The sequence below is a fragment of the Saccostrea echinata genome, unplaced genomic scaffold, assembly GCF_033153115.1.
Source record: "Saccostrea echinata isolate AGI-Se365-2 ecotype Australia unplaced genomic scaffold, CSIRO_AGI_Sech_v1 ptg000054l, whole genome shotgun sequence".
Classification (NCBI taxonomy): domain Eukaryota; kingdom Metazoa; phylum Mollusca; class Bivalvia; order Ostreida; family Ostreidae; genus Saccostrea; species Saccostrea echinata.
In genome coordinates this window covers 65,248,671-65,274,582 of record NW_026889803.1, presented here as the reverse complement: position 1 = coordinate 65,274,582, position 25,912 = coordinate 65,248,671, and the positions used below count along the sequence as shown (strand labels likewise).

The 25,912-nt window shown below is 33.5% G+C and overlaps 1 protein-coding gene and 1 non-coding gene across 2 annotated transcripts; one reads left to right on the top strand and one right to left on the bottom strand.

Moving 5' to 3' along the window:
- Positions 1–2,476: 2,476 nt before the first annotated feature.
- Positions 2,477–22,493, bottom strand: LOC133205106 (lisH domain-containing protein ARMC9-like). The gene is made up of 25 exons (XM_061340849.1): positions 22,434–22,493; positions 21,663–21,788; positions 20,679–20,846; positions 20,352–20,501; positions 20,036–20,128; positions 19,821–19,848; positions 19,096–19,187; positions 17,232–17,306; positions 16,629–16,753; positions 16,270–16,384; positions 15,956–16,051; positions 15,563–15,653; positions 15,250–15,373; positions 13,725–13,864; positions 8,801–8,877; positions 8,591–8,665; positions 8,010–8,100; positions 7,575–7,627; positions 6,939–7,073; positions 6,713–6,798; positions 6,380–6,489; positions 6,002–6,059; positions 4,781–5,028; positions 4,655–4,672; positions 2,477–2,839 (listed from the first exon to the last, which is right to left on the bottom strand). Exons 1-25 carry the CDS (start codon positions 22,491–22,493, stop codon positions 2,775–2,777), a joined length of 2,499 nt encoding a protein of 832 aa, XP_061196833.1. The 3' UTR covers positions 2,477–2,774.
- Positions 8,408–8,536, top strand: LOC133172727 (U4atac minor spliceosomal RNA). Its single transcript, XR_009718963.1, has one exon. It is a non-coding gene; the product is annotated as a U4atac minor spliceosomal RNA (small nuclear RNA).
- Positions 22,494–25,912: the final 3,419 nt, after the last annotated feature.

Genomic DNA, 25,912 nt, shown 5'->3' with positions numbered 1-25,912 from the left:
CAGGTTTCAAAGCCAAGGAAAAAAGAACAAGAAGAACAGACATCGGAGGTGTTTGTGAATTTAGAAGAACATCCTATGCAGGATATAAAATCAAGCCCTCATATTCACATATGCCCAGAAGTTGGATGTATGAAGCGCTACCAGACATTTTCGGCATTAGAAAGCCATCTACAGTATGGGCGTCATGTCTACAAGTTAGAGAGAATGTCCACATATGATGAAATAAAGTTAAAATGGGCAGAGGTTTGTAAAAATATCAACATATCTTTAAGGAAAGTCGAAAAATCCAGAGAAACATCCACAGCAGAAGGTGTAAGGCAAAGGCTGGAGATTGGATGGGCTTTGAAGAAAAACAGAAAAGTAGTGCGGCATTCCGAAAAGGTTAAAGAATATTTGAACACTCTCTTTAGCATAGGCCAAACATCAGGAAATAAAATAACTCCTGCAGAGGCTGCTTTGAAGCTGAAAAATTGCAGAGATGACGATGGCTCAAAGAGCTTCAGACCGGAGGAATATCTTCAGCCTTCACAGATTGCTTCATACTTTTCTAAATTAGCCTTTGCTTCAAGAAGGGGACATATAACCTCAACTGACAATTTAAATGATGAAGATCTTGTTGCAGTTCTGTCAACTCTTGAGGAAAATGAAATTCGGGAAAAATTACATGAACTTTGACAGTTACATGAGTATATTGCTTGCAAAGAAACTGCAGGGAATACCTGTCTCTAGGAATCAACTATGGTTGCAAAATACATGACTTTGCTAAACATGACCTGATTTATAATAAGTAAATCTGCATCTCTTGTGAGCATGAATTGTGCAAGGAATTGACAGGTAAATGAAAAGAGGGGGTCACTGGCCAGCTCTTAAAGGGAGATTAATCTACTTCTTAATCTTGATAAAGTATATATGTTTTAAACATCTGTAAAAATATTAGAGAAAGAAGTGCTGCCTTATTCATTAAAGACAACAAGATTATTTGAATATGAGGTTCCATGCAGTACTGTTAAACAATGTTTAACACAATTTTATCATTGCACAGTGATTTCACATAATTATTTTAAGGTGAAAAATTCTGTGAACATGAATTACTTTTTTTTCTCATTCATACATGTATACTGGTAATCTTTCCCATTTTCGCTTTTCGCTGGGAAATGTTAATTATTTACAATAAGTTATTTTTATTATTATTTTTATATCACCAATGTAATGTAGATATACCGTCATGCATAATAATAATTGACTGCTTTTTCATAACCAAATTTTAAAAAAAATTCTATATACTCACTATTTTAACCTTCATTATAATAGCCAATCTTTATAGTTAAAATTTATTTAGATCTTCAAATGTACCTTAATTTTATGTAGCTACTATGTACTTTTAAACAATTTGTTTTCAGATGCTATGTTAAAGGAGAGAAATAATGAGAAAATAGGACATATTTTTATCATTATAGAAAGGTACTGCATGCATATCAATTAAAACAAATATACTTCATGTGACTTTTTCCATTTATTTAAATTATTAGTTACTTATTCAATTGTCCAATATCTAGTCCATCACTCTTTTTCTTCTTGTGTCAATGATTTATTTGAAAATCTGGCACTTTCACATGTAATGTTGTGACATATGAACAGAAGTAACCTTTTATTTTTTATATGTCTCAGGTTGCCTTTCCTAATGAAAACTTATGAATACTTCAATCCATACCTTTTTTATCATCATAGAAAAATGTTTTTGCCAAAACCTTATGGTTCATGTGACTTTCAAATTATTTAGATCATTTAGTAGATCAATTTACGCCCCTTTTTTTCAATAAATAAAATATAAGTTAAAACCCAGATTTAAACTGGTGCAGTAAAGGATAGGAATATTTAAAAAATGTTATAGTTCAGTGTCATGAGGTCAGTCGGTCCTATCTCTCATGTTTCAAAAGATACAGGAGGTGATGTATGGACAGACAGGCTGGAAAAATGATCACAAAGATGGCTCTGCTTAGCAGGTGACAGCAAATAAATATTTGCTCACGTACATGCAATATTCTTTTGAAGTTAATGATAACTGGTAGGAATATCACTGATATCACAGTCTATAGGAGATCCACATTAAAATATCTACATAAATACATGTCAGTGAAATAATTATAAAACAGACGGAATAAATTTTAAGGTAAAATACAACCATTTCTACAAAAGGATATTAGAGATTCATCCTTTCAAAAAAGTGGAAATACATGTATATGTATTCCTCAAAAATATTTTTAAATTTTCCAACAACTACCTGAGATACAACTTGGTTACATGTAGATATTGCAAATTTTATATATTCTGCTCAATTTAAAGAAAATTAAATATTCAATTGAAAAAATCTTTAAAAATCTACATGTATTTTCATAATACATTTGTAATAAATAAATAAATAATTAGAGTTGAAATAAAAATTATCAAATTTAGAGAATCAACTTAAAATCCTAGCACTATTATTCTCTAAATAATTTCACAAACTAAGGACCTATTGTCAGTACAATTCAGCAAATAAAGTGAACTTTCAACCTTCTCAAAGGAAGTCAAGCAAGAATATACTAAATTATCTTCAGTCTACAACACTGGAATTTCATTTACACAGATATGTATCAGTTACTGATGAGAATGTTAGAGTATTTCATGTAGGAAAGCAGATAGAAGGAGTGGTCAGGAACAGTAACTCTGTATATAAGTGGTCAGGAACAGTAACTCTGTATATAAGTGGTCAGGAACATTAACTCTGTATATAACTATGGCTCTGGAGACTTCGGCACCTCTCTCTGACTAGCAACAGATCCTTTCCTCGAGGGTGGAGCTAAACAACAAGAAAACATTTTTAGTGCAATGAAGGCATTCTCACTAGCAGAGATTACATATACTGGTAGTCATATCATTTTAATATTACCCTGTAAAAACATCTTTAACTTACCATTATATGTATGTATTAATGTTACCTGATGGAAAAATTAATGCTCAGAAAACAAACATATCAGACAAAATGTACTGATGACTACCGGCAAATTTTATAAGTAAATGCAACACAATTTTAATTAGAAACCAAAATTAAAACAAAGTTTTTAAAGAATGTACAGCAAAACACCAACAAAACAAAGTCACAAAGTCCAAGTGAATGAGATGAGTGCACAATTGTTTTCAAAGAATTCACAAAATCTTAATATATTTTTAATATAATAAACCTTTTTTTTCCTTTTTATTACTACATGTATTATTATCATTTTTTTTTTTAGTATCAACGCCTTGGCAAAGTTTGTAACACAAGAAACAGAAAACTAAGAAATATTTTGAAATAAATCTGAAGTACAAGTGAATATACACATGATACCCGAGTCTGTACTGGTTTGATATTCACTGCTGTCACTGAGACTACACAGAACAGATAGAAGACTTGTGCCTACAGAATTATTGTCGACACAAAATAATCATTTCGATTTTGGAGGATTTAAGACTTGTTATTTTAATACACTTTTATACAATGTACAATAATATATTTTTATAATCAAGTAACCACAATCAAAATATATCACTGTCACATCAATGAAATAAATGTTTTGAGTCTTAAATTGTATGAAACTATTTTTATAAAGTGGAAAAGAAAGAGGGTATACTGACAGTTTAACAGTGGAGTTATTTTTTCTGGTGATTCTGGAGCACTCATATTTAAGTGTGGAGGGTATACTGACAGTTTAACAGTGGAGTTATTTTTTCTGGTGATTCTGGAGCACTCATATTTAAGTGAGGAGGGTATACTGACAGTTTAACAGTAGAGTTATTTTTTCTGGTGATTCTGGAGCACTCATATTTAAGTGTGGAGGGTATACTGACAGTTTAACAGTGGAGTTATTTCTTCTGGTGATTCTGGAGCACTCATATTTAAGTGAGGAGGGTATACTGACAGTTTAACAGTGGAGTTATTTCTTCTGGTGATTCTGGAGCACTCATATTTAAGTGAGGAGGGTATACTGACAGTTTAACAGTGGAGTTATTTTTTCTGGTGATTCTGGAGCACTCATATTTAAGTGAGAAGGGTATACTGACATTTTAACAGTGGAGTTATATTTTCTGGTGATTCTGGAGCACTCATATTTAAGTGAGGAGGGTATACTGACGGTTTAACAGTGGAGTTATATTTTCTGGTGATTCTTGAGTACTCATATTTACCATAAGTGAGGAAGGTATACTGACAGTTTAACAGTGGAGTTATTTTTTCTGGTGATTCTGGAGCACTCATATTTAAGTGAGGAGGGTATACTGACAGTTTAACAGTGGAGTTATTTTTTCTGGTGATTCTGGAGCACTCATATTTAAGTGGGACATTAGTTACTTTACCCACCTATATCCTCAACTTTCTAGGTTGCTGCTAATTAAACAGAAAGTTGACAGAGTATATACCATCTAAACAATTAAAGTTATTATCTGGCTTTTATAATTTCAGAGGAATTCATTATTTTGAAAAAATAAGATTAACATAAAATACAGAGGAGTTCCATAAAGGTTAAACCCATCAATACACTTCATTACTATTCAGAAAAACATAAAATACAGAGAAGTTCCATAACCCAACAACTACACCTCATCACAACACTGATTTAGGATTTTCTCTACAATTTACCATTTTCTGATCCAGAGACTGAAAATGCATAAAATTCAATTCAGAAGGTAAATACATGTATTCTGAAAAATTATTCATTAATGTGCTCCATAATTAATTAATTACAAGCTGACCCATTTTACTTACCGGATTTCCCCGCAGAACTTGGGCGTGGTCCTGACTCCGAGTACTGAGGCTGTGGGGGAGGCATTCCACTGATGGACCCCCGACTGGTGGGGCGCTTACCAGAGTCAGGGGTACGAGGCACTTTACTGACTTTCCCCTGACTCTGCTGTGACATTCGGCTTTGATTGGAGTTTTTTCCCAGACTTGATACATCTGGTGTGCGGGGAATCTTAGGTCGAGAACCAAAGGCCTGATTGTATTCTTTCACCCTACAATGCACATGTATTTGCTAAAATAATGGCCAGATTTTGCATTAATCAAAACCAGTGGATAACTGCATTAGCATTAGAAATGAAATAAAATGTACAGGTATTATTTACTTCATGGAAATGCATATCATAAATATTCATTTTCCTGGTCCAGAGTTTGTCATTACATGTATATCATTAAATATAACAATTATGAACCTACTATGGATTGTATTTTGAGATTAAAAATCAGTAGTTTCTATTTCTTTTTTTTTCAAGGTCCCACTTGCTCTAGTTTATCTCAGCTAGCCTTGAAACTTCCCTGACTTACATGTAGCTACTTACTCTGGATTATCTCAGCTAGTCTTGACACTTCCCTGACTTACATGTAGCTACTTACTCTGGATTATCTCAGCTAGCCCTGGCACTTCCCTGACTTAGCTGACTTACTTTGGATTATCTCAGCTAGCCTTGACACTTCCCTGACTTACATGTAGCTACTTACTCTAGTTTATCTCGGCTAGCCCTGGCACTTCACTGACTTACATGTAGCTACTTACTCTAGTTTATCTCAGCTAGCCATGGCACTTCCATGACTTACATGTAGCTACTTACTCTAGTTTATCTCGGCTAGCCCTGGCACTTCACTGACTTACATGTAGCTGCTTACTCTGGATTATCTCAGCTAGCCCTGGCACTTCCATGACTTAAATGTAGCTATGTACTCTGGATTATCTCGGCTAGCCCTTGCACTTCCCTGACTTACATGCTTACTCTAGTTTATCTCGGCTAGCTCTGGCACTTCACTGACTTACATGTAGCTGTTTACTCTGGATTTTCTCAGCTAGCCCTGACACTTCCCAGACTTACTTGTAGCTATTTACTCTGGATTATCTTGGCTAGCCTTGACATTTCCCTTACTTACATTTAGCTACTTACTCTGGATTATGTCAGCTAGCCTTGACACTTCCCTGACTTACATGTAGCTACTTACTCTGGATTATCTCGGCTAGCCCTGGCACTTCCCTGACTTAACTGACTTGCTCTGGATGCTGCAATCAAAATTAAAAACATCGTGAAAACACATAAGATTATTTCTTAATTGAATAAATCTATACAGAATATCATTTTTAAAATCATTCCTTTTAAAAATTCTTGCCAAATAAGTTCCACTGAGCAATCTTAACAATAAAAAACAACAAACATTTATTTATCTTGAATTATATTAGACATTATTTGATAACATACAATGTATTTATTAAAAAATCCAGATAAGATCATGAAGAATCAATATGGTAAAAATGTATCATTCTCACTAATACAACACATTAAGGATTGAAATATATTAATCAATGAATCACACAAAACTTACCAGATCTGTGCCCCTCTTGGGTGTTGGGACGACTGCCGCTTCTGGTTGGGGGGCGTGACATGTCAGTCCTCCCCTCAGGAATTTGAGACAGCTGGGAGGTTGGACGACTCCTGATAATAATTAGTTATTTCTTACTTATTTTTACTGCATTTTGTTACATACAATGTATGACAATAAATTTATGAAATTAAAATTCATATCAATTTTTTAAATTAATTAAGGGCACTTTTTTCAGGAGTTTTATAAAATTTCTAAGTAAAAAATTTAATAAACATATTGTAAAACTTTAATTAAATTTTAATTTAATTGTTTCTGTGCTATATATTCACTTACTGGATGATGGATGGGTGCTCTGTAGCTCGTCTCTGACTAGGAGTGATTGGTCTCTGGAGAGGTTCATGCATGACTGCATCAAAGTGCTAAAATGGTTCAAAAATATTTAATTTACTAAGTATAATTATCCTTTAAATTCACCAACTTTCACTAAAATCATCTATTACTGCATCCATAAAATAGTATAATTTCAGGAGTTATCTTTCTTTGTATTCATCACCCTGACCTTTTTCTTGGGTTTGCCGGAGCCCGCTATAGCCTGGTATTCCTCTGTCAGTAATTTCTCTCCTGTGGGTTCACCATCATCAATCTGAATGTCCTCGTCTTTGTCTAAATCTAACTCCATAGCATCCTGGTCCTCCTACGAAAAAAAATCATGTCAAATACCTGTACTTTACATTTGTACATGCAATTTTTTCTGATTTACTGTAAAATCACTTATTTTTGTGGAGTCAAATTTCCGTGGTTAGAAGATAAGTTACTGGTTCAAGGGGATTTAATTTTTTGGTTAAAGAAGAAACATTATACTGCAGTATGAAATTTTAACATTTACTGGGGGATATGAATTCTTTCGTCTCCTAACCCCATGAAAATTAGTGATTTCAAAGTAATGATTTTTAAGAAGTTTATAAAACTATAACTATGACCTTTTTAATTCAATCCGTCATGAATTATCATCTAATCTAATACTGTCAAGAATTATCATCTAATCTAATACTGTCATCAATTATCATCTAATCTAAAACTGTCATGAATTATCATCTAATACTGTCATGAATTATCTAATACTGTCATGAATTATCCTCTAATCTAATACCGGTACTGTCATCAATTATCATCTAATCTGTCATCTAATACTAACCTCTTCTTCATCATCTTCCTCGTCATCTGATTCATACTCGTCCACAGTCTCCACTGGGGCCCAAAATTGATACACATAAATAACAAACTCTTTTTTTTCACATCAATGAATGAAATATTCTGTACACAAATCTTGAATTTACAAAAACAGTTTACAATTTCTATTTATACAGATAAAACAATAATTGTTTAAATGTTAATGAGCTAATTATAGGCAGCTAAGTTTCGAGAAAAATTATGATAATTAGCAACTGCCATGAAATTACTTCAAGAAAAATAAGGACTATTACAAATTTATTTCAAAAATATCATGTGTATATTTTTTAACCCGAGGCTTTTCTACATTCAAAAGTCTAATTAAACACTTTTTTAAAAACGACTAAATGTACATGTATTGCAAGCAGACCGGAGCATCCTTTTTATCTGAATAACATACCTGAATTCAACTGTTTTATTATAAATTCAATTTGTCTGTTCATATCTGGTTGATCGTCTTTAATAAAACATCGCAGAATTTCTTCCATACCCTGGGAAAAATAAAAAGAAAGATAACTCAAATTTCTCTGATTATAATTACCTCCCTTTTAAATTGCAGCCATTTTACATTAGATTTGTTTATCAACATTAAAAAGAAAATCTTACTTTTTCCTTTCAATTTCATTGAATATTTCATTCAGAAATCTCATACATATGCACTAATTAAAATTCTTGTATAATATTTTAATTTATTATTTCATCATTTATGCTCAAATTGATGTGCAATAATTCAAAAACACTAAAATTTATAAAAGTAGGAAAAGTTTAAATACCATGTCGAAACATATCACATATTTAACCGACCTTATCTGGGGGTGTGAGCACACTCAAGGATCGTTTAGAGAGAGTATGCCTGCTAACACCAACACATAACTAGATCCGCACCGCTCGCATGTAAATGTGGGTTTGGGTGCAATTTTTGGAACCATGAGTCATGGTACAACACACAATTCAAGGCTAAGAAGGAACAAGCAGTCTTACCATTGCTTTTGCTTCCTCCCTGATGGATGGAATTGCTAGAATGCTGTACAAGGCACCATTAACATAAGGGCGGATCTGTCAATTAGCATTGGGTATATCATTAATGATACATCTTGTGTAAATATCTTACTTCTCAAATTAAAAGTCATGCAACATTATCTTTCTGAAAATTGTCACAAAAAATTGGGATAATCTGTAAGCATGTCTTACTTCCTGATTCTCATGTCCAAGGAGATCACTCAGGACTTTCAGGGTCTGGTGTGCGTTTCCCACACAACGCTTTTTGCCTACAACAGATAAACTTGTAAAAAAATATTTTGTTTCCAATTTCACTTCTAATCATATTTTAATATCCAGATGTTAAAAAAAAATGATCAGAAACAAGTTCTTAAAACTGACATGGTCCTTTCCTTTGTGACAAGAAGTAAGGTATAATGTACAAGTAGAGCTCTATTCCTTAAAAGAAATGTAGCCTAAGCCCTGAAGGGACTGAGGCCCATTGCTTTATGGAATGGAGTGCTATGAGTATATTGACCCACTTAAAATCTGGATTAAAATGCTTGTAATTACTGTTTGTCAATATGTAAAAAGGACATAATTTAATAATATACATGTAATGTATTAGTAGTATTTAAAGCTGACATGAATTCTTAAAAACGCAACATTTGCATCAATGTACGACTTGTTTCATACCAACTATTCCGCCATATTTCTTTCAGATACCTTGTCTTATTGTAACGATATATACCCAATTGCTCTCGTTACACTTGAGTGAATTTTTGGTTTGGCTATCGAGGCGTGCACATCTCCGACAGTAAAGTATCTGGGAACACATGAATTGATGAAAACATTTTAAAACCAGAATAGATAAAAACAGTCATAATGATAATTATGAATAATTATCGTTTTGAATAACATAAATGCAAGTTTGGAAGAAAAATCATAGTTGCGCGTGTTTTTTAAAAGCATACCAATATATATATGCACAATAAACTTGAAATAATATACAGTAAAACTCGTACAAACAATTTGCAATAATCTATCTTAAGAATGGAACAAACCACCACTTCACCAGCGTATTTCCTATGCATGTCCATATGCATTCAAATCCAACTGATGCATATCGAGAGAACACGTCAAACACTGTAAACTTATTCATACCTGGAAATAGACCACTGTACCCGTTCGAAGATGTGCACATGCCGAATAATTTACACCTTGTATTCCATTTATTGAAATATGCATCACAAAAAGTAATAAACTCCACAAATACTCAACAGTAAACACATTGTCACTTCATCGTACAGCCTAGCACTTGAATACGCTTAGTCCGTGCTGATCAGATTTTGGTCAGGGAAAATATCACAAGTAAAAAAGGGAATTAGTATTAGCGCGACTGGGTAAAAAATAAGAAATCACTAAAAAAAAAAAAAGGCTGATTGCTGATTATCTGAAACCTAAACTGAGTAATTTGGTGTAAAAAATGATTTAGAACACGACATGAGAGCTAACCAGAACACAAATTAACAAATATACACATACGTGGAGGGGGGGGGGGAGGGGGGGGAGGGGTACTCCCTTTTTTCAGAGTGTCTTTCAGGCACGTAATATCTAAGAAATAATTGACACTTTACCTGAAAAATCTTTGACAAGCAAAAAAAATTAATAATAAAAATAATAATAATAATAATTAAGAATGGGGGGGGGGGCAACTTTTTCAAGGATTTGACTATAGTGCAACAAAAAGTGGAGGAGATCAGCCTTAGAGTGTGTATTTCATACTAAACAGTAAAACATTATGCTCGGAAAAAGGGGGGCATCCCCCACCCACGTGTTCGACAGGGATTTTTTTTAATTTAAGACTGGCTGCCCCCCCCCCCCCCCCAACTCTAATCCAACATTATTGTACATTGTACTCAAATATTTTTCTGCCGAAAATGATAGTATGAAGAGAATCTGTCCCTCCCCTGACTACGATTTTTTTAAATGCCTGTTTTCCTTCTTCACTCCCCCCAGTTTTTAAGTGCCTAAAGTTTTTCTTTTGCTTGTCAATCATTTTACTGTCCCCGCTCCCCCTCGCATACACACATTTTGAGAAACGGTGCTACGTGCCTGTTTTATATGCATGTATAGAAAGTCTTTTCAGATTGGAGAGTTTCCGCAGGTAGTCTAAAATTGGGTACCTATTCAATTTCTTGTATTTTGAGAAAATCTTAAAAGATAGTTTAAGGATTACTTAAAATCTAAACCGCAAGATTATAGATAAATATTTTTTGCATTTTCAATACAAGTATACTCTCTCTCTTTTTTATGTGTAAGCATCCATACATGTACATGTAAGAGTAATAATGCATATAAAATCCGATGTAGTAAAAATCTTGGGAAATGATATAGTCTTTATAAGGGCAGATTGAGGAATTTTTCTGGGGCAGGGTGGATCAAACCTGCTGAAAAAAAATTGTCTCCTTTTTTTGACAAGCCCAAAAAAGGGAAAAGAAAAGAAGAAAAAAAAAACCTACATACCCTAACGAAAAGGGAAGAAAACAATTCAATTGTGAAAACTATATTTCACGGGAATGGAAACATGTGGACCCTTCTCGTGTTCTTTCCAGAGGAAACAAATTCAGTTTTTTGTTTCTTTATACCTCCAAAGAGCACAGAGGGTTCCTACCAGAAATTTTTTAGACAAGAAAAAAAATATCAAAATAAAAAAAAACAACTTTTGTGTGTGGGGGGGTGGGGGGGGGGGGGGTGGAGGGGGTGGACACTGTCAGGAGCACATTGTTTTCCTTTCCTATAAACTTTGACTATTTTAAAATTAAAATTATATAATATTTAAAGAAATAATACACATGCACGCAACCATATTTTAATCATTCAGTCACATCACAAAATTTCTTTAAATATCTAAAACGTGTAAATATGTGTAGTTGTTAAAAAAAACTTATGTAATGTAATAATTAGTACTTTTGCATCGCCTCGTGATATCTTTGGCAATGCGCGCGAAGATTGTTGAATCACACCACTTCACATTTGGGTACACGGTAGAACTATTTCAATTATCAATATTACTTTGACATATACTAATAGTTTAATACTTACTCAACTTCAATATATACAAAAACATATACTGTAGATTATTTTATATACACATAATTATGTCTGTGTATCAATCGTGCTTGTAATTTATGACGCCTAAAAGGGTCCTGATTTGAAAATGTCTACACAAAAAAATTGTTCAGTGTGTGTAAATTTAAGATATATCAGTTTTATATCTGAAATAGTTGAGGCCAGTTCATTGCAAGTATTTAAATATATTTGATCAAGGAAAATCCGACCTTTTTTCGACGTTTGTTTAAAATATATTGAAAAATGTATTCTACATACCCCCCCCCCTTTCATTTTCTTTAAAAGATGTAAGATCCGTAACAAGAATGTATGTTTATGTAATAAATTTGTTGTAATAAAGCCACAGTCATGAACATATTTACTACATGTACCGACAACAGTTAGTTCGATTTCTGAAATGTTTTATTTGCGTGACTACATTGTCTAATCAGGCAAATATCAGTGTCATTTCCACATTTCGATATTTTCCCTGACCAAAAATGCTGATCGGCAGGGACCACGTGTGTTCAAGTGCTAGTGACAATTTGTTTACCGTTGAGTTACAAATGGAGTTATTTCTTCTGTGATGCATATTTCAATAAAAGGAAAATAGGAAGTAATTCTTTCAACATGTGCACATCCTTGTAGCGAGCTCTGTATTTCAGGCAGATGAGTATAAAGCGTTCGACGCGTTTTCTCGGCATGCATGCATGCATGTACATGTATAACTTCAATGCGTAAGTTGCATAGTATGTGCTTATACCATGTAGCATGCATAAAGCTCAACAGTACAGTGGTTTTTTTTGGAAAAAAATATATGTGGTACCTTCTTTATTGTTCAAATATATATGTAATGTATATCAAACATGCATTTGCCGTTTTGATTTCTATGCATCAAAATTATTCAAAATTTATATATCCTTTCCAGTTTTCAGTAAAATTCCTAGTTTTGGTAGGATTGTTAGATTTATTGCGTGTTCCAAAACTGCTTTATCGGAGATGTGTACAGGCCTACGTTTTCGGTCAGTTCATGACGTGTTCCAAAACTTTGCTATCGGAGATGTGTACATGTCGACAGCCAGGCTAGAAAATCACTCAAGTGTAAAAAAGGCATCAGGGTTTATATAGCCGGTAAAATAAGTGAGCGAATCTGAAAGAAATATGGCGGAAAAGGGAGTACGGGAATGAAATAAGTCGTACAAGGATGAAAATATCACATTTTTAAGAGTTCATGTCAGCTTTAATTTATATAGAGAGAGAGTATGACATAGAAAGTGTTATGTAGTTATTAAATCCCCAATTCTTCAACAGCTTTGCTAGCGTAGTGAGATGAGTGTCCGACTACCAAAGGGAAGGTACCGAGTTTGATTCCCAGAAGTGTTACATTTTTTCTATTATGAAAATATAACTTTAATAGGAAAATATAACTTTATAAAATTTTCTTAGTTCTTCCCCCATTAAAGGCATGGGAAGGAGAATTTTTACATAACAAACACTGTTTTCAATGTAAATTGCAACTCTCCATTCTAAGAAGTAATGGAGTGTTCAAACAAAAGAGTGACATCACAATTAGGTTTTAACACAATATAATATTCCAAGGTTTAAGTATCGTGTCCACTTCTAGTTTTATTCTGCATTAATTTTATGAATCATAGGATTATTTGCAAGATTGATCATAAATTGCCCTTTTATCCTCAATTAAACCATGATTCAAAAGTAAATTTTACCTTACTATCTTTCTTGTCAGTTAAAAATTTCTGATAATTAGAAATATCAGTTATTTTTTCAGTTATCTGACCATCCCTTGTCCCTCTAATATATAGATGAATAGGTTCATAATCTGAATCTTTGAGACAAAGGTTCTCAAGTAACATTACCTGATATTCTGAGACAGAGGTTTGTAACGCACACAAATTTTTGGAGTCAAAGGTTCATGGGTTCAAAAGTAACAGCTTAATGTTCAGAGACCGAGGTTCATAAGTACCATTACTGGATGTTACAACAAAGACATAAATGCATAACTTACCTGAAGTTCTGAGACAGAGGTTCATGAGAAGAGCCACAGAGTACTCTAAAGTGTAATCAGACAGGTTGTCATTATCTTCCAGAACTTTGACAAGCCACTCTATCAGCCCAGCATCAATCATAGAGGACTGCAGGTTACGTCTGTAAGAGAATGGCTGTAAATCCTACTACACGGAGATTGTACATCCCGATTCTTTCAATCAGACTCCATGTGTTTGGAAAGAGCCATAAAGTAATTACACAAATTGTTTCTATCAATCCCAGAATATGCTGACATACAGTCAAACCTGTATTAAGCAGTCACCTGCGGTAATCATTAAAAGTGACCTTTATAGAGAGGTGACCTTTGAAAAGAGGTTCATCTTTTTTCAAGAAAAATTCTTTTCCAATTTATGTAAGTTCTGTGTTTTGAAACACTACATCATAGAATATAAAAGAAAGATGTGCTTTGGATATCGATGGTCTCAGATGTATTTTTAATTTAAAAAGTCTCAAGATTAAGTTCAAGATAAATTTGATGACTCCAACAAAAATAGGGCACTGCCATTATCCTCCCTCCAAACAACAACAAAACTTTCTTTTATTATAAGATTACATTATCATGTTGTGCCATGAATAAAATGCAATATATTTTTTTTATCTAAACTGCCTCTAAAAATACAAGTTTAGTTAGTCCTGATAATTGTATGTAAATAGAAGTGTAATAAACAGACAAGTCATAATATTCTCAGTTTATCAAAGCAGTGCACAATACAAATTGATATCAAATTCACAGGTGTTGTGACCAATGAAGCGTGACTAATCCTAACTGTCGTCTTACCTAGTTGAAAATCACGAGATAATCAGGACACTTTGAGTAAACAAAACAGTTAATTAGGGTTTCTACAAATAATACGTTTCCTATGTGTTAAAAACTGCCTGTCATGCATGTACACAATTACACCTATAGGAGATGGACATGCCAAAGGTGAACTAATAATTAGGAAACACCTAATTATTGTATCCATTAATAGATAAATATAAGGATGCCTTGTGTATCATTCAGAATTTTTTTTAACCAGATTCCAATTCAATAAGATTAAGATTCTCGTAAGTCCGTTTTCCCGATAACCTTTTCGGCCACTAGCACCCTTGTTTAGCTTTGTTAAATGAATAAATAAATTATCCAATATTTTAAATGGTTTTAATAAGGCCAATTATTTTTTTCATGATCTCGCTATACACGATCAATTTACATTAGTGACAAAAATTGCCAGTCACCAGACTTTAGATCTTGTCACGTGATCGGACAAAATGGCCGCTATATACGAGGGAAAAAGGCGATTTTACATGAAATTTGATGACCGCTGACCGCGTTACGCAGGTGACCGCTTAATAGAGTTACATTATATAGGAAAATTCATTGGGAGGAAATAAAATGACCGCATAGGACAGGTGACCGCTGGATAAAGGTGACCGCTATGACAAGTTTGACTGTACACTGAATTTTAACATGACCTTGAGATCTAATGATTACATGTATGTACCTGAGACTGAGTTTCTGTAGTGCCCCTAACACCATCTCCCTGGTAATGGATTCCTTCTCCTCACTATGGAGGTTGTCCAACAAAGCCTTAAACAATTCCTGGTTCTGAGCAAGATAGGTTCTTCCTGCAATGTATTTACCGATATATGTTTATCCTGACAGTGTTAACAGAATAAAGAGTTGCTGATCGAAATACTGAAACCTGTACCTGATATATTACTTAATAATGTAATAAATACCGCTAACAATCAAAGCAGAAAATATGATTCCTGACTAGTAGGTAAGTATGATAGAATATAAAGTGATTTCCTGACCTGCACAGAGAGAAGCAAATGCATTGAAGAGTCTAGCTGCTGTCTGCTTTACCATTTCATCAGAAGAAGTAAGAAGTCCCAGCACTGCTGTCTGTAATTCCAATATCACAATCAATTATAATTCTCTAGAGATTATTCACAAGATACTGTATGCAGGGAAATTTTTGCCTCCGTTTTATTTTCACCCCTTTGCCCTAGACACAACTGGGCGAATTTAAGACGGGGTGAATTCAAAGAAAACAGTATAATTTCTTAATCAGAACTCTGACTGGGTAAATTTAAAACAGGGCAAAATTGTTAGCAAGTGTGAAAAGGCGAAAATAACATGGGGCAAAAATAACCCTGTATACAGTATTCATGTACATTGTATTAGAGCTGAGTAGCCAGACCTACCCTATGAGCTCCAGCTTTAGCACACCCCAGCAGGTCATTGTCTCTGTACGCAGTCATTGTGGTGTCTCTCTGCTGTGGATTGGACTGGGTCAGCCTCTGTAAGGATTTTTTTAACAAACCATTTTTTTACCCTTTCTTTTTAAATATTTTTTTCCCTTTTCTAATAAGATCTGCTTTTTGCTTTCAACAGAAAGACATTTTCTAGAGAGTTTATGCTGAAAGATACCTCTGATTTATACTACACAAACATAAAATATTGAGTACTGATTCCGCAAAATAAACAACTGATACACTTTTATTTCTGATAATCTTACCCATCGGATGGCTTGTAGGAGTAGAGCTATTCTTTTATGTTGTCCGTTAGCGAGATCATCCTTGACCTTGGTGTAGTCTAAGGGTGGGTAGGCATCTGGCTCCTGTAGAGGCTGCCTGTAAGCAAAAGATCATCATCTCAATTCATTAATGAAAATAGTGTAAAAATACATGTACATGTACATTAAATGAAACAAGTTTCATGAGAATTAAAGGCCAAATGAAGAATGTTTCTTAAATATCAAGATCAGCAATTCATATCTTTCAATTTTTCAGATGCCTGAATTTCAGAAGTATGTGTACTATCAAGGCTACTTTGAAGTATGTTTATGTTTTTCATAAAACAATAAGTTATACTCACACTTGTGGGGCAATGGACTGCCTGAGAAAATGACTAGCGGTGCCTGGCCGTGTGAAATCAACAGAACCGGAGACGTGATGACTAAAGAGACGTGAACAAATCTCCTGTAGATACTCAGGAGTTATCTGAAATATACATATTGGTTTAAACAATTACCTAAACTTATCCACTGAGTAGCTGGTAAATTTTATACATGTAATCATATACAGTTAAACTTCGGTATCTTGAACACCGATATCTCGAATACCATGGATATGTCGAAGTGATTGGGAAGTCCTAATCACATATTTCTGAAGTATTTTACCCTCAATATTTTGAACCCTTGGATATCTCTCAGTTTTATCTCGGTTCAATCGAGTTCGAGATAATGAGGTTTGACTGTATATATAACAGTATTTAATGAGGAAATAGGGGTCTGTACTAACATTACATGTACAGCTGTTCACAGTGCAAAAAAAGCCAAAGCTTCCAATATTGTGCTATAAATACATTATCTTGATATTAGACATCTGTAACAACAAAATCTATCAGATACATGTACTGATGAAGCTTTATTAAGTAATTGAACATCAGCTCATTTTATACATGATAAAGAAATCTTACTGGCTTTCCTTGGACGGTGGACTCTAGAGCATCAACCAAATCTGCTGTAATTCCAATCAAATTGTGGTAATCAGCCTGAAAATATTTTCCTCCATTAAAAAATGTATAGGAACCATCAAGAGTATTCTATAGCATTTACTGCATATGTCACTTGCTTAACATTAATCAAGATAATTGGTTGAAGCAATAGTAATCATTTGCAAATTTGCTTTCAGTTCTTGAAAGATATTCTCTACCCACATGTATGTACATAAGTCTGACTGTGATACAAAATGCCAAAGTTATTGCATCACAGTCATATCAATAATTTTCATTTTGACCTTGACCTTTGACCAAGTCACCTTAAATATGTATGTCTTCCTCTCACTATTCTCAATCCAAACAGTGAATTCAATATAATTATATGAGTATCATGTTTAAAAATACACCATTTACTGTGTCAAATAAATGTCACAGCCATAGCATTATTATCTTGACCTTAGTTTAGCCTTGACCTTTGAACAAGAGACCCCAAATATTATAGGCATCTTCCTATATTACTCTTCATCCATATATTAAGTATGAAGTCTGCAGGTTGAATAGTACTCAGGTTATTTGATCACATATATAAAAGTGTTGATGAATGGACAGATAGACAGGAAGACATGGTGATTATCATATGATATTTGCATCAGCTTGGTTGTTCCTTAGATTTTTAAAGAACCATTTCTGTGTAAAACTTGACTCCTCATTGTTGCCCTATCCTAGCCCAAGAATATGATTTGAATGAAATTAAATCTACAATGGGGGATACCTGCATGATAATTTGCCCAATATTGTGGTCCTGGTGTTCTGCAGAGGAGGAGTTTTCTATATATTTCTACTGAAAAATTCTGACACCTACTGAGGTCCCATCCTAGCTCCAGGAGCCATGATCTGAACAAACCTGACTGTTAACATAGGGATATTTGTTTATAAATTCAACTCATTAGGGTCCTGCTGGAGAAATTTTTTCAGGGTTTGGGCATTTGCTGTTTCTACAATCATCTTAGCTTTAAATAGCTTTAGTAATGAAAAAAAATTAAGTATTTGTTGTAGAATTGATCATTCCCAGTGAACCACTGTAACCTGTAATGCACATGATGGACAGATCAACCATTAAAACAATCCTTTAGATATAAAGAAATGTCAGCAAAATTCAAAGATTAAAAAAAATCCTACATCTAGGCAAGGTACAATATTAAGTAAACTTGGAATAAGTCTATCCCAAGAAAACCAAGTCAAATTAAATAATGAAATAAAATAAAAATAACTATAAAAAAAATATGATTTAATATAATAAAATAAGTAGAAGAAAAAAGTACACTTCATCTATAAAGTCTGTCTTTAAAATTGTGTTTGTAATTTTATATGGAGTATCTAAGGATTGAAGGAAGTTAGGAACTATTATAGCGAATATGCCTAAAATACTCTATAACACTCTAATAATGTGCTGTTCAAAAAAGTTAAAGATCAAACTATAGACACCAAAGACAAAATCTGAATTTTAGAAATATTTTTCACATGACAGTATTTGAAACTGGATATTTTTTTTTTCAGTAAACACATTAAGAACTCTTGCATATCTTGTCTATGGTCTACTTACCCCAAAGCTGACTGTTTTCCAACACAGACAGACAGAAATAAGAACAGAACGTGTTAGTAACAAAATAACAACATACAAGGGCTAAATTTCTCCACTCTGAACTAAACATTAGTATGCAGGGTGAATGCACAGAGACAGTATCCAGAGACAGGCCAACATCAGATTTCTTCACATGCCTCCTTTTTACAACAGGTGCCTAAAGTGCTCTGTGCCATGTGAATGACAATTTTTTTTCATTACCTGTACTCGATTGTGTCGCTTTATATAAGACATTGTTTTACGCTCCGAATCCACCAGTTGTTGCTGCAGGCGAGATATTTGTTGAAACTGGTCTGCAGAAATCATTATTAACAAAAATGATATCAACAATTGCTTTTTAAATCTGTGATACTATTGAGGTAATGAAGTATTGTTTAAAAAATACAATAATTTTGTATGCAATTTTTTTAATGCTTTATTAAAAATTCAGCACAATTTTAATGTAGGTAATGTACTTTTCCACAATCGTGCATTAGCAATACCAGTATTTTAATGTTTAATTGATATGAAATCAAGTCTTGGTTTTCATCAATTACTGTGGATTCCTAAATATACGCGAGGAATAAATTATCGCGTAATTACGCGAGAAGCACAACTCGCGAAATAAAATTACTCGCTTTTATTTTTATGGTGCTTAAATGTATATAAAATCTATAGATAAATCACCCATTCGTGAAATATTGTTCTCGCGATTTGATGCCCTTGGGCCATTTCGCGATATTAAGTACTCGCATAAAATTAGGAATGTACAGTAATCCTTGTGCCAAGAAAAGGCAAAACTATGGGTCCCTCTAAAGTATACCCACACAGAGTATGCTTAACTTTCAACTTTGTGCATGCTTCTCCTAATTATGAGTCATTCTGCTTGACTTTTATCTGGACCATTGATACATTGATTTTTCTTTCAGTTCATGTCCAAGTCTTACCTGTTTCATCTCCATCTTTGCTTCCTCTCTATTATAAAGAGTTAAGGGAACTTTTCCTTTAAACAAATCAATACTGGTAATTAGATTGTCTTTTTGAATTAATGTGACACACAACATATATTACAACAGCATAAATCAAATTATTTTGATGAGCCCTATGAGAGAAAGAGTGTGAACATTGCCAAATCTTGAGCTTTTTTTTAAATCAAGGATACATAAAGTTCAAACAGTTTGGGCTGTGGCCTTGACTTTAGTGTCAGGGTGAGAAATTTCTCCACTCGAACTTCCAGATCTTTTACCCAAGAATCCTGTAAAGAAATGCATTAAGTATCAGGAATTATCACAAAACTATTTTTCCCCCACAAATGAGACTGCATTCATTTAGGGAGTACATGTACTTAGTACATAACATCTTTATAGTCCCACAATTTAATCACACAGAAAGGAAAACAAATGGCCAATAAAGTGAATACCAAATAAAATGTTAATTAAATCAATTGAATGTGTTATGTGCTGATATGAATGGCTTACAGTGAAGATTTCTTTGTAAGATGGATGACTTTTGGCATTTGGAACAAATGGTAAGGCATAAAAAGGCAGAAACTCAGTAGTCTGACTCAGGGAGGCACCCCTGGTCTCCAGATATTTCTTGAAGTCTCCCATAGCTCTATCTGCTTCCCTCTGAATTAACAAGTCTAATATCTAAAATTTCACTGAGCCAAAGTAAATTGTCAGTGATTTTCATGTAAAATTGTCTTTTGTTATAGCTTTAAAAATGCTTAAATATTCAAAATGTTTTAATATGATAAAAATTTAAAAAAAAAAAAAAAAAGACTGAAAACAAGTTGCAAGTTTTACCTGTCCTCTGGCAAATTTTATGGGAAAGGTTGCAAAGTAAATGTTCAGGTAGAACTCAAGTTTTTTAGCCACTGCATCCCCATCTCTGATAGAGGGATGGAGGCTGTCATTCCATTCTTTGAAAAATTTTTCCCTCCTTCCTTTGTGGAAGTGTTGCATTAATTCATTCTATCAAACAAGGAAAACAAAATTCCACTATAACATATACACTGGGGAAAATAAGTGTCAATGTACATTAATTTCTGCACAAAAAGACTACTTTTCTATCAAGTTTACAAAAACAATTCAAATTGATGAAAATAATTTAACATTTAAGTATATTTTGTTATTTTGAATGGTTGATAATTTTGGCTTTAATATTCAGGTGGGTGATTCCTGATGGTAAAACTGAAGATAACCAATAATAAAATCTGTAATATTCAAATACAAACAAAAAACTTTGAAGACTACAAAATTTGGTTACATTTTCTTTACTGCCAAATGAGCAAATTTTCTCATTCAAGAAAATAATCTAAAAACACAACTTCATTAACAGTTTCTGGCAAAATTTTCAACCTGGCATCTTGATGTAAACACTGACTAACTTCTATTTTAGTAGAAGACGCTGATCACTCTTGTAATGAGACCACACAATCAAAAAATCAGACAAATATAAAATTTATCAAAAGACAGTTTTAAAGAAGGGAGCACATTTCATTTATTGATTTTATCTGTATCCAACAGAAATAGAGGCAAGTGTACTGTGCAAACCAAAAGAATCAATACAAGCACAAAATACCTGTAAATCAATACAAGTATATACAAAATACCTGTAAATCAATACAAGTATACAAAAAATACCTGTAAATCAATACAAGTATACACAAAATACCTGCAATTCAATACATACCTGTAAATCAGTAGGTTTTTAAAAATAGTTAGTAATTGCATGTACTGTCATTCATTTTTGGTGGAGCTTGGATTGGATACTGTGTAAGAAATTACCTGTATTGCCACTAATTTTTGGTTGGATTTGGACTTGATACTGTGAGTTGCTATTGGTTTGCTTTTCTGCTCGCACTCCTTTAGGAATACTGAGGTACATTTATCAAAGCCACTAAACTCTAGATACTGTAAAAAACAATACTTTTGAAACTAAGTTTTCAAACAATACACTAACCAATGCTTTATATTAATCAATATTTAAGCACAAAAATGCATCTTTACTCTAAACATAAGCACATAAAAAAAATCTAAATGAATATTCTGATAAATTCATTCCATTTACCATGTTTACAATATTTTTAATATTTGTCATGGAAATGATACAGTCTTCACCAAATCTTTTTTCCAGCAGTTGCCCTTCATGCATATGTATTCGCTAATTAAACTAGCCCAAACAATTATTGACATGCCCAGAATTTTGTCAAGTAATTTTATTCTCATTTGCCTTTTAATGCCAAGAAAATGATCTGAAATTCTTTTTTTATTGACCTATTGTCACGCCATTAATTAGCCATTTCATGGTAACTTTTCATGGTAACTGCGGTCTACTCTGTAATAAGCCATTTCACGGTAACCTTTCATGGTAACTGTGGTCTACTCTGTAATAAGCCATTTCACGGTAACTTTTCATGGTAACTGCGGTCTACTCTGTAATAAGCCATTTCACGGTAACCTTTCATGGTAACTGCAGTCTTCTCTGTAATAAGCCATTTCACAGTAACCTTCCATGGTAATTGTGGTCTACTCTTTAATAGATTCTTAACTACTTGCCTCCTGTACAACAGCATTCAGTTCCCCTTCAAAGGAAACCACCGAAAGAGATCCAGACATTCTCAATGATTTAACTCAGCCAAGTTCACTAAAATGAAATGAAATAGTTTTTTAACTTATCAATATAAATTTATAACATACATGTACATGTACTAGCATTCTTCCCTAGGCCTCTATCAAGCAGCAAGAAGCCAGGCATACACAGGCATTTCTTACAGCAATGCCTGGTCAGAATGTTTGCACATTCATCCAATAAAATTTTTTGCTACCCAAACAGTTAGATAAAATGCCCTTTGTTAAAAATTTGCACTTTGTAGACTGTGAGATGGAAATACAGATAACATACAAATGACTTTAGCCTTCTAAATGTATTGTGTGGTTAGAAAAGGTGGATCTAAGTTTGAAATATCATGGTCCACTATCTATAGTAATAGAGGGCAGAGCCCTCTCAAAGGGCCAGTGAGAGTGAAGCTTTTCTCATACTTTTAGGTAACACATATGAATATAAAATATATAGAATTCTTTAGTATATTTCTCTATGATACCTATGGAACTCAGAACCTTGTCACCAACATGATATTTGCAATAAGATTCTCAGTTCCATGTGTATTGTATTGATCTGTTGATCAGTGTTGATGTATATTTCAGCATCAGACAATAAAATGTAGAAAAAAGATGCTCTCTTTATGCCTCTGCCCTCACTAACAGTCGCGCCAAATAGGTGTACTTCACTCACCGTACACCAATGTCCCATCATCAAACATATCATTAATTAAAAAATATATTTATTTCACTATTCAAGAAATTCATGAAAGTTTGTGTTTTCAACAGACTTCCGTAATTTTTGGAGATAATTGTACAATTTGTAAACTTGAGAAAATTCGGGAAGGATTAAATATGTTTTTCTACAAACAAATACATTGTAATCAAGAACTGTTGCAATTTTCAAACATTATCTTAAGATATCAATATATAATTCCACATAGAACAAGAAAGATATTTACCAGACAACTGCTACTTCAAGATAAATACATTCGGGAATATATCATATCATTTACTAATCAATTTCTCCATTGGCATGCAGTAAACAAATAAATCAACGTCACAAAAAAGTTTGAGAAATCGGTACAATACAAGTCGTACATAAAAAATTCGTACATCAAACATTATTACACCTCAGTTTCTACAACTTTTGCGGAAAGGAGATACCTATGGCTTTTCTTTTGCTTTTTTTAAATGAAGTATCCTAATTTGCATTTTCCCATCCCAGACTTTCTTGAGAATATTTGAAGCATAAATTTTAAGAGTCAATATATTTTCATGAAATCAAATTTTAAATCCAACATTTTTTTTTTAGTTTTCATCGTTACCAATATAATCAATATATTTTTTGTTGGGGAAGTAGAGGAGACCTCTGTAGATGTTTCCTCTATTAGTCTGTAATTTAAATCAACATTTGCTGAAATTCCTTTAAATCCTTTCTCCTCACCAAAATATTAAAGTTCTGCTGTGAAGGAGAAACTTCAGACAACCTATTTGAGAAGTGTATAAATCCGATGTGGATTTATTCTGAAAAACTCCAAAGAACTTGTGGAAATTTATATTAATATTATTAATATCAAAATCTTTTCAGCATCAAAACATACACCCTCACAATGTCAGGGGTCCTAAGTCAACACGCTGCCGTTGTCCAACGTCAACGTGTTGACTCAGGACCCCTGACGTTGTGAGGATGCAAAATATATGACTTTTCTACACTTTATACGACCATTCCCTCACGATAAATTTTTGAGATCATAAAAAACTGCTTCTTCAATAAAAATGGAACGTATACCCATAAATTTTCATACTTTGTGATTTGTCGTCTACATAATTACTTTGTTAAAAATTATTCTCATTCTACATTTTACAAGTACTCTGAAGTTGATATTAAAAAAAGATGCCGATGTTCCCCATTGATAAGATTTCTATATAGTCTTCAGAGACCAGCTAGGCTGCGGGGCCATAAAACTTAGAAAAGCTTACTTTTGATCTCAGTCTCACTTTTACCAAAGGAATTAATAGAGGAAAAGTGAGACTGAGATCAAAAGTGAGCTCTTCTAAGTTTTATGGCCCCGGGGCAAGGTCTTCCAACACTCTGTTGGAATTTCGATGGGCACTTATTGTGCTCCTTTATTAGCCACCTGTTTTTTTTTTGTTTACATTCCTATGAAGCAGAATATATCCAAGTACCACTTCAAGAGAAGAAAACTCTTGCTGTGGTCTTCAACTCAACATCTACTAGATATGTTGACAACGTTTTATCAATGAACAATTAATTACAGTATACTTTCATTCATATGTCGACTCAATATCGATCCCAGTGAACTTGAAATAAAAGACACTGTAGAGTCTGCAAACATCTGTTTCATATTCGGATGTTTAATTGTACAAAGATGATAATGGCCTACTAATAACTAAACTCTATGACAGAAGGGATATGACTTCAGCTTTTCCATTGTCAACTTCTCTTATTTCTGTAGCAATATTCCAGCATTACTTGTACAAGGGCATGCTCTGAATACCATCAATTTTTAAAATGAGGCAAACTACTAAAAAATAATTAGATGTAACAAGGATTTAAACACCCCTATTGAAAGTCAGCTTTTTGCCAATTCTATGGTTGTTTTGTAAATTCAACCTTTCATTGGGTCCTATTTGTCTGACATGTTTCATACCATTTGTAAGGTCATTGCTTTTATACTCAATTTGACTATGGCATACTCCATCAACTGATCTGAATACATAGGGCTCACGGCAGGTGTAACCAGTTGACAAGGGATGCTTACTCCTTCTAGACACCTGATCCCATCTCTGGTGTTTCCAGGGGTCCATGTTTTTACTGGATTTATGAGATTACTGTTAGTTATCTTCAGCTTTTATAAAAGTCACTCTGACACAACAACCCCCCCCCCCCTTTTTAAAAAAAAAAAATACTATTCCAATGACATATGATCTACCTTTGAAAATGGTCAGTATGCAACATTGTAGCAAGTGGGATGAACTGATAGAGAGAGAAAATGCACTGTCTGTCATATCCATCCTACATGCAGCTTTCAACATTCAAGGAGTATTGTTACAAGTGGGCAGAGTCTTGATCAAAGGTTAACTTTTGTTTCTGGCTTATAGAACCGTTAGATCTATATCATCTTGTAAGTTAGTGAGATTCCCCTTTCAATCATCTCCTTCCTTCAAGAGAGAGATCTGATCTCTTTCCTCCCACAATAAATTCCTTTAACTATATAAACTATAATAATATATATACCTTTTGCCATTGAAAAAAGTAGTACTTGTGTAGATAGATTGCCAACCTTCAGAAATGAATTGAATACATTTTTTGACAAGTGATTAAGGCTCTGTTGCAGTGTCACAATCATCCCCAGGAACTATAACATTTATCATAGACCTAAAGCAATTATATACAATCTATAAACAGGAAA